General features: G+C 40.5%; 1 protein-coding gene across 1 annotated transcript in view; it reads right to left on the bottom strand.

The window, feature by feature from the left end:
* Positions 1-6671: 6671 nt before the first annotated feature.
* The window catches only part of LOC103599904 (acyl-coenzyme A thioesterase 6-like), a 7160-nt gene continuing 3482 nt past the window's right edge, over positions 6672-10349 (bottom strand). Inside the window, exons 4-5 of the mRNA XM_008584098.1 lie at positions 9516-9718; positions 6672-7394 (exon numbers count right to left, since the gene is read on the bottom strand). Coding sequence (XP_008582320.1) covers positions 6867-7394; positions 9516-9718 — 731 coding nt within the window. The 3' untranslated portion in view covers positions 6672-6866. The remainder of the gene's footprint in view (positions 7395-9515; positions 9719-10349) is intronic.

Here is a 10349-nt window from a genome sequence, read left to right as displayed (position 1 = left end):
CGGAAAAAAAAAAAAAAAAAAAAAAAAAAAAAAAGATGACTGGTAAGGGGATCTTAACCCTTGACTTGGTGTTGTCAGCACCACGCTTACCCAGTGAGCAACCGGCCATCCCTATATGGGATCCTAACCCATGGCCTTGGTGTTATCAGCACCACACTCTCCCAAGTGAGCCACGGGCCGGCCCGAAATCTTTAATTTTTAAACAAAAATGTGGATCAAACAAAAGAAGAAAAATTATCACATTTTTAGATGATTAGAGATTAAGCAAAATAGCTAAAATCTCTGTGGCTTTAAAAAATTTTTTAAAAAAACCTTAAACCCTAGTAGAGCCACTAATTCTTAAGGTTTATATTGTCAAGATGTTTATCAGTTCAAACTAGAACGAGCATTTTATCAAACTTCAGTAGTCCCTTTCTCAGATTATGATTTCCATTATAGTTATTTGAGAAAAAGCCTATTACTCCCCTCACTATGTTTTAGGTTTGTTTTAAAATAAACCTCCTATTAAAATTTTATATGAAAAAGCCCCAAATCAGGAGGGTAGTATGTTTGTGTGTGTGTGTAAGTGTATACACACACGTACTTTTTTGTTGTTAATCATTTGAAACTTGTATTCAATTTTAGAAATAATGTTAATTTGGGGAGGACTATTAATACTACACATTAGGATGACAACACTTCAACCTCTGCTAAGAAGAACCAAAAAAAAATTCTGAGCACAAGATCCACTGTAATAGGCTAATAATTAATATCTTTATCTTTGCTTCAAGGATGTGAAAACAAAAAACAACTAAACTAAAACTAAATTATGATGAGGACCAGAATTTTCCAATTCCACACACTTTAAAAGTTTAGAATCAAAACTCAGAACTTCATTTAAGATTGTTTTAGCACATCCTTATAACACAAAGTTCATGGGCTCGGGTTTCACTACTGGCCAGCCACCAAAAAAAAAAAAAAAAATTATTTTAATAAGTTAAAGCTCACCCACAAACTGTAATTAAGTTTTTGATGGAGTAGGCAGAAAATGAAAAGGATGAAATCTGTCTTTCCCTCAGATAATTGCATTGTCTGTATGTACAATTATCAATTTGGGATCAGAACCTGGAATCTGTCTATTTTTAAATATAATTTTGAAACAAAAGTGTGAAGAAAGGTCTTTTAAATTACACATACAGAAATAAGGGAACTACAGAGAATCAAAACAGTGGTTTTCAGTAACTGGTTGCCATTTTCAAGGCAAGTATCTTAGGGTTTCTAACTTTCTCCAAAGATCCTGGAACAGGTGGCAACTAGAAAAATATCAAAATCTGATTAACAGCAGAAAGGATTCTGAGTTCAGTCTACCACCAACTAGCCTCTGAGTCATCGTGTTAGAGTTTTTTATTCTTTGAGCTCATATGGAAAAAAAAAATAATTCACTCTAGCCTCTATTATGAAAAAACTATCATTACTCAACATTTCCTCATCATAAAACCAGGGATCTATATTCATTTATTCACCCCTGTTCAAAACATTACTAAAACTTCTGAGACAGATACAACAAAATAATAATCATACACCAGTTTTTAAAAATCTTTGGAAGTACTGAAGGTGACGGGGAGGGTGGGAGGGAAGGCTGGCAAGTGGCAGAATGAAAGCTTGTTTTCAATTAGCAATTAACCTGAGTTAAAACTCAAACAAATCAAACACAGGGAAACATGGATAGTTCTGAAGCTGCAGGCTCTAACGAACTTGAATCCAGTGTTTTTACTTCTTTTAAAAGCTTGCAGATACCCATGAGAAATTCAGATCTCAGTCATAATTTGTCAAAAATATTCAAAGTCTGTCCCTTAATTTTCCCTGAAGCATATTTAAATTTAAGTGTCTAGTTAGCCTTTACCCTAGGTGCAAGTGCAAAAACTCTAAGATCTTCTTCCAAGACTCAATCTGAGCAACAGCATGAGCTGCCCACGTCCCAAAACAGGTACCCCCAATAGGGATCCAGGGCCACAGAGAAAAAAGGACTATAAGAGGGATCTATTCTATGGACAGCATTACAGTAGCTTATTTTTTTGTTTGTTTGTTTTTGGCTGGTCAGTACCAGGATGCAAAACCATAACATTAGTGTTATAAGTCTGCACTTTCACCAACCGAGCTCACTGGCCAGCCCAGAGTAACTTAAAAGAGTGAAATCTGTGTTCCCATGCTCTGTGAGGTGCTTCACAGCTCTGTCAGCATAAACAGGGCTCTTCCAATGGTTGTCATTTTCTCTAACGGTGAAAAGGAGGTGGGCACTGGCGTTTACAAGAGGGATACGGCTCTTCTGATAGGCTGGATCCAAGGGGTTTTCCAGGGCTTCTTTAACATCGTATATTCCTGAATCAGTGGCACAGATTTTGTCTAGGTTAAAAGGCAGTCCTGGCAAAATTAATCTACCACATTTAGGGGCAGTAGCTGTGTTAAAGATGCAGCATTGATGCTCACAGTCGCAGCTATATTTGGGAGAAAGCCAACCACGGAAAACGGCGACTCTGCCCCTTTGCCTGAGCCAGTCACTCCAACGTTTGGAACTTTGACCTGAGGACAAACACGTAAAGAGACAAAGAAAAAGAAAATACTGTTGTTAATGGGATCGCAAAGTCTTCAGAAAATGAACGGGTTTTATGGATTTATCAGATAGCTGTCTTATTTATTAATTCAACAGGTATTTGTCACAGATATTTTTAGTACTTTTGTGTGTGTGTGTGGGTGGGTGGGTAGTCAGTGCGGGGATCCTTGACCTTGGTGTCACTACACTCTAACCAACTGAGCTAACCAGCCAGACTCCACTTTCTTTATTCACTCTCTTCTGGCTCTAATGAGTTCATTTAAATGCATTTCTCTCTACCCTCTACTCACCTTTAGGTAACTTGGCACAAATTTAGCTGCCTCTTCCAAGTAATCTAAATGTAAGTCCTTCATGACTGGAGGTCGATTTTCATAGCCCCATAATGGCAAAGCCGGAGTAGCAAAACCTCAACAAGGCAGGAGACTCGCTTGAGATTCATTTAATCCTCCATGACCAAACATATCAAACAGATCAGGAAAAGGACCATCTCCTATAAACCGGAAAAGGGAGTTAACTAACTTAGATTAGATGACAGAACATTTAATGGGCCATGATACCCAGCCAACATTTTCTAAATAAAATTCTAATTGCATAATTTACCCCCCTTTTTAAAAAACATACACCTATTTGCTGTGAAAAGAAAACATCTGTTTTGGTTGAAATAGGTTTATTGTTGTGGTTGAAAAAGGTCTCTATTTGGGCTATTTTGAAGCTGTAAGTGTAAAAATATTTCTATATTTTTTTCCTTGCGAAAAAATCACTGGTAAATGAAAAAAGATATGAAAATTAGCACCAAAGATGTGGAAAGTGTTTGGGATGAAGTACAAGTCCTGATAAATCTAAGCATATAGTTCTGCAGTCTTTGAGTTACCTCATTTATAAAAACGGACACCTAAATCTAAAGGGCGCTTTGATTTCTCAATGAACTTAAGATACAGTTGGAGTGACCAAAATCCTCAGTAAACCAACCAAGGGTTAAACTATTTTAAGGGTCTAATAGACGTGGTCAGCGCTCAGGATAAGGACACCGCAGGGCAGAGCATGGACCTGTGAGGCAAAATCCTGCAGGGCCTCGCGATCAACCTGGGTTGGCCCCTGGGCGCCACTTAGCAAAGAGAAGGGCTGCAAGAAGGGACGACTTAGGAGGCCCGCGGTGTGTGCCCGCCTGAAAGAGACAGGATCTCTACGCGAGTCTATTCCTCGACGTTTCCAGAATGAGAAGTTAATGATTTCTGACAGAAAATGCTGGCCCGTCACCTTCGCTAAAATCCCTCACTGGCCACCAGGGGACACTGTTTCCTAAGACAGATCGAAGCAGGCCACGTGTGCTAGGCTCCTGTCCAAATTCGTTTCCTCCCTTGAAATAATCTTTGCCCCGTATTAAGACAAAGTTAAAGCTTAAACGTTTCAGGTGAGCCACGGAATTGAAGTATAAAATGGTAGCGAACGAGGACAGAAACTAGTGGAGAGAATGCCCACAAAGCCCTAAAACCAGCCCAGATGGGACAGAGGGAATGAGGGAGCACAAAATTTGCTTTTTCATTGGAAAGTTGAACTACAGATACATACCTTGAGGAAATAAGCCCTATCGTCCTGTGGCCTGGCACATGTATTTGTTTGTTTGTTTGTTTTGCTTGTTTTTGGCAGCTGGACACTTTATAGATGGGGAAATGGAGATTTAGAGAGGTTAATATCTTACCCAAGATCACACAGTAAGTGGTGGGGTCTGGGATTTGCGTGTAATGTAGAGGCATCCTTTAGGACGCTACTCTTTCTTTCTTTTTTTTTTTTTTTACTGCTGGCTGGTTCAGGGATGGAACCCTGGACCTTGATGTTGTCAGCACCATGCTCAAATCAACTGAGCTAACTGGCCAGCCCAGTGCTACTCTTTACAGTACTTAATATTCGTTAGCATGACAGTCTTTGGGAGAAATTGATTTCTAAGCTTTGCTTTTATTTTATTAATGCTGTCAATTTTGTGTAACTAATTAGGTTTTCTTCTGTGCATAAACCACTAGAAAATGCATGGCTGAAGTATGGCCCAGTAGAGGCAAGTGTATAGGATTTCATAATAAGCATTATTACATTAGCCTCATTTCTGGCTCCATATTATGAATATCTTTTTCTCCCTTCTAATTCATATTGTTTTACCATGTGTTATATAGCTTTGTAAGCTGAAATTCTTTTTGAAACAGAAATCTCGGAGACAGGTGGCCACATATAGTCAACTCTGAGGGCAAAGTGACCATATATATTTAGCCAGGGTAGGGCATTTCTAGACTGTTTTATCAGTAAGGAAAAAATTGAGGTCCATGTGTTATATAGCTTTGTAAGCTGAAATTCTTTTTGAAACAGAAATCTCGGAGACAGGTGGCCACATATAGTCAACTCTGAGGGCAAAGTGACCAAATATATTTAGCCAGGGTAGGGCATTTCTAGACTGTTTTATCAGTAAGGAAAAAATTGAGGTCTAGGGTTCTCCCACCCTAGTTCTTCAGTACACAGAGATGTCTAGTCATTATCCTCATGCTTGGGTTCTGTGGCTACCTTTTTAGCCCTCACTTCTCTCATCCTCCCAACCACTTTCCTAATAACTTCTTCCTGCTCTCAGGAAACTGAGGCAAAAATATATAAAACAATGAGTTTACTTGGGCCAAGGTTGGGAACTGCAGCCCAGGAAACACAAATTCAAGTTGTCCTGAATATGTGCTCCACCCGGCAGCAATGACAGACTTTTCTTTTTTAACAAACAAACAAAAAAACTATTTATTTTGACATCTTTGTGGACTTACAGGCAGTTGTGAGAAATAATACGGCGAGATCCTGTGAACCTTTGCCTGGTTTTCCAAGTTACAGAATTTTAAAGGAAAAGGAGAAGTTAAGGGGGCAGTTCCAAAGTTGTTTGCTAAGAATTTACATTAGTTTACTAAAACAACACAAGCTACTGATTGGCTATACATTTTTCTTTGTGTCATAAGTTCCTGAACATTGCAAGAAAAAAGACTAAGGGTCACATTGTGTAACTTGTGATAACATTTTGATGATTTATACCCAGTGGTGATAGCAGCTAGTCTGGATATTACTGCTAAAACATGGCTTTGGCAATTTTTCTGGACATGGGTGAGGGGGACGTGAATGAAGTCCCATGCTTATATCTCTCTGGGCCGGATAAGTTTAGCAGACCTCGAATGGCTCAGATTGTTCCAGGTGACTTTTCTTTCTCACTGCAATCTCCTATCGCAGGAGAGTTAAAGCAAAGGCTCTCAGAATTAACATCATAGAAAATTATACTACATGGTGAATGACTGCACTCAATACAGAGTTTTAACAATTGGTCGAAATTATGTTACCTCTAAGGAATCTTTCTTTTCATTAGTTAAGATCTAATGAGCATTTGCTTGGATAGAATCAAAGTAGTGAAAGATTTTGTCTGTGCCCAGAAAACCATGGATGTGCCCTAAAGTCTCAGAAGAACTTTCTTGTGGCCAGGGAAGTCCCTTTGCTCTTGTCTCTTATGACTCTAGATAGTGCCCAGTACACTGCAGTGGGCTGAGGCAGACCAGTCTCAGTCCTTCCCAGTAGGAAGGTAATAGGAGTAGATGGTGTTACAAGGAAGTCTGATTTGGCAGGTATAGCATGACATCCAATGTTGAAGGTCGTGACCCACAGGGTATAGTTCTGAAAATGTTGGCATCAAGGCATTCCTCTAGGCATGCAGTACCATATAGTAACTGGGAATCCAGACAGATGGAGAACACAAAGGAAGTATATCAACAGGTAAGGTACAATGCTCCCAATCTTCAGACTGGGGTTCAGGAACAAGTCTTGAGTAAATGTTCCACAATGTGTACTGACAAGGATGAGGCAGGGTACATTCCTTAAGGGACTCGAGTGGGTGTTTCCCAAGGTTCAGACATGGTCAGTTAGGGCCAAAGGGGATATGAGACTTCTGAGCAATACCGAAGCTCAGGCCTCAGAATTGGGCCACAGGCCCAGCAACTGAGATTTGGGCAAACACTTCTTACATTTCTCTTACTTAAGGTTAAGATCAGTCCTACAGATAAGATCAGGATTAAGCCTATAACTGGGTAAAGTTCAGGAGAGAGAGGGGTGGACCCAGCAGTGAAGGAAGGAGGGTTGCAAAGGCTGAGAATCCAGTAGGACCTGACAAGGAAGCCGAGCTGGTTGCTTTGTTACAAAAAGGTTCCTAGGTACCCAACACAAGTTTTATAAACAGGATTGTTTTACTGATGATATCTGGCCTATGATCGCAATGTTATGCCTTGATGTGCTTGACAGGTTTTTTACCACTGAGCTGTTTATGGAAGAAAATTTGAATTTGCTGCCAGTCATTCACCTGTGCCCTTGAATGAGCCCTTGGCACAGCTCCATAGGATACCACTTTGCCAAAAACTGCATGTACAGAAGCTCTAGAAGGAAGAAAATAAGGTAGGTCAACACAATGACCAGTTTCTGGGTAGCAGATTATCTGGGGTCTGTCTTTCCCATGGGCTTGTAACCATTCAGAGGCTATATAAGTATAGAATTCACTCTTCCAGGTATGATCATCTATGCCAACAATAAACAGGAAGGGCCCCTCGTCCTTTTCCAGCAGAATAAGACTTTGGTGGTTGGGTTCCTCCAGTGGATTGTTCCAAACATCCATCAATTTCAAAACGCCTGACTTGGTGATTTTTCCTTTCCCTGGGTCATGGCTGAGACCAGGAATAATCACATCCATGTAATGCAGAGGAAGCATTGTGTTGGCCACACAGGCATTGATAAGTACAGTGTCTATGATGCCCTTCAAGAAAGAAGCCATCGAGAGACACAGGTCACCTCCTTTGGAGAAGCCAGGAAGCCCAACAGCTAGGGCCTTTTACCTGATGAAAAGAGAGAGAAAGAGAGAACAAACCTGGAATTTATAAATGAAAGACATATACAGTGATTTTATATTCTCTAAGTAGTTTTCTCAAATACCATTGGCTTTCCTTCTTTATGCAACAATCTACAAAGTTCATGTGTATCTTCTAATAAGCATATCAATCTATTTCTTAGTACACAGGCCATCCCCTAATATTTATGAGAACTGGGTCAAGAATACACACAAGGGCTGGCTGGTTAGCTCAGGTGGTTAGAGCACAGTATTATAACACTAAGGTCAAGAGTTCAGATCCCTGTACCAGCCAGCCACCCAGAAAAAAAAAAAAAAAGAGTGCACACAGTGGCCCATACACCCTATACCTAAATATTTAAAAGTTATAAATCAAATAAAAAATAAAATACATTTTTTCTTCTATTTTGATAAATATACCATTATAACAACTTGAAAGGTCAGGCTCAAATTTAAAATCTTGGAACTCATTGGATTTCTGTCCTGGGATGTGACATGGGGGAGAGCCAGTCACTGGACCCTGGCCCACCCTGGGTTCTCTTCCCAACCCTGGCTCTTTCATGTGCCTTGAGAGGCCTCTCACACATGTGTGTGGACAGCCTGCATTTTTAAGGCCTATGTATGTACATGCTGATGGACCCAGAGAAGAGGCATAGAGCCTAGAAGCAGGATCAGAGCTGTCTGGCAGAGAATTCTGGAGTTCCAGATCCCAAGGGCATTGGGGGTGAGGGAGGAAGAATGAGTTCCAGATGGACACCTTCCCTTGGCCCCTCAGACTCCTCACCCTGGAGGCAGGGGTCCAGCCAAAGGAGGGCCAGAGGATGGTCATCTAAAACTAAAGGTCACGGTGGTGCACTGGATAGTGCGCCGCTTGGGAAGCGCGGTGGCGCTCCCGCCCGAGGGTTCGGATCCCATATACAGACCGGCTCCCGCTCACTGGCTGAGTGAGGCGCGGGAGCAACACCGAGGCTTGCGATCCCGTTGCCGGTCCCTGGTCCGGTACGGGGGCAACACTGAGGGTTGCGACCCGTTGCCGGACACGGAAAAAAGACAAAAAGACAAAAAATAAAAACAGAGAATTCTGGAGTTCCAGATCCCAAGGGCATTGGGGGTGAGGGAGGAAGAATGAGTTCCAGATGGACACCTTCCCTTGGCCCCTCAGACTCCTCACCCTGGAGGCAGGGGTCCAGCCAAAGGAGGGCTAAAAATAAAAAAAATAAAACTAAAGGTCAAGGGCCTTATCTCTCCTAAAAAAAAGAACAGCCATCACAGTTCAAGACCTCCTAAGACACCAGTCCCTGAACTCTAACAAGGTTAGACCATCTTGTAGACCTTGAAGAACATCTTATTCCTTAACATTAGAAAGTGTGGGTCTCTTTAAATCTAGATGGTAGCAAAGAGTATGTATCATTCCATTTATAATTGTACCAAAATGTTTTAATTAATTTTTTTTCTGCTCTCAGATAAGGACTTTCTTTACAAACCATGATGCCATTATCACACTTAAAATTAATAATTATGCTGATAACACCAAGGTCCAAGTTTCGATCCCTGTACTGGCCAGCCGCCAAAAGAAAAAAGTTAATAATGATTCCTTAATATCATTAAAAACACCCATCCTATTCAAATGTCACCAATTCAAATGTCTCAGAAATGTCTCTTTATAGTCAAATTTTCCCTCTACATATTTACATTAATCTTATAAGTGAGAAAAATTAAATGCTGGAGAGGTCCATTGCCTTATTCAGGATCATAAGGCCACTTTATGGTAGATGTAGAACCAGAACTCAAGATTAGTAACTTTTTAGTTTAGTGCTCTCTGAATTATGGTAAACAATTACAAATAGTCAAGACTTAAGGGATTGGAAAGAGATGGGTAGAAATGGAAATAATAATCCTAGTAACTTTTGAAGGAGCCTTTGTGTCTCCTGGCATATTTCTAGTCCCCAGTGTCCTGGTAGGACATTTGGATCCAGCCCTGTGTCTGCTCAACCCCCTCTCCTCTGCATTCAGGTAAGCACCAGAACCCACCTTTGGATGCTGCAACATAAAGTCCACAGCTTCTTCAAAGTATTCCACATGCATATCTTTCAAATATTCAGGGAGGTCTTCAAATCTGAAATAAGCCAGAGCAAGCACAGCAAAACCATGCTCCACCAGGAGGCTGGCCCTGCATACACAAAGGCCATCACCGCTTCCAAACAGATCGATGATCCCAGGGAAGGGCCCCTCACCTGGAGAACACCACAGATCACAAGGAACTTTAGACTCTCAAAGGACACCTTGGGTTTCAGATTTTGGCAGTCAACAAAGAATTTTTTTTTTTTTTTGGCAGTCAACAAAGAATTTTTTTTTTTTTTTGGTGGGGACATGAACACTTATGCACGCTCATGCATGCACCCCAGCAATGAAGGTTTTGAAGCCAGGAACACTGGGAGTGAAGAGGTTAGTAGAAGAAAGACCCTTTTCATTTTACTTTTTTTTTTTCAATAACCTATCTGGATAAGTGAGGGGGAACAAAATGCCTTATTTTCTCCAGAAATTTTCACATATTTTCACAAACATTAATAATAATCATATAAATAAAGCAAGTTAGAAATAACATGATGAGATGCACACTTTCCACCAAACTTTCTTTCTCATTTTCCTCAAAACCAATATCTATTTGAGAGCTATAAAGTGCTCTACATATACAGGGGATTATTAGAATATACTCCTCACCCCCTTGTACTCTGCTCCAGTCTTAAAGAATGCCATTCCTAAATATGCCATGTTCTCTTTGACCTCTGAATATTAGTATACACTTTTTCCTTTCCCTAAAATACTATTCTCTCCCCCCCCCCCCCTTTTTTTTTTTTTTTTTTT

The sequence above is a fragment of the Galeopterus variegatus genome, unplaced genomic scaffold, assembly GCF_000696425.1.
Source record: "Galeopterus variegatus unplaced genomic scaffold, G_variegatus-3.0.2 Scaffold101, whole genome shotgun sequence".
Lineage (NCBI taxonomy): Eukaryota > Metazoa > Chordata > Mammalia > Dermoptera > Cynocephalidae > Galeopterus > Galeopterus variegatus.
This window is presented reverse-complemented; position numbering and strand designations above follow the sequence as displayed.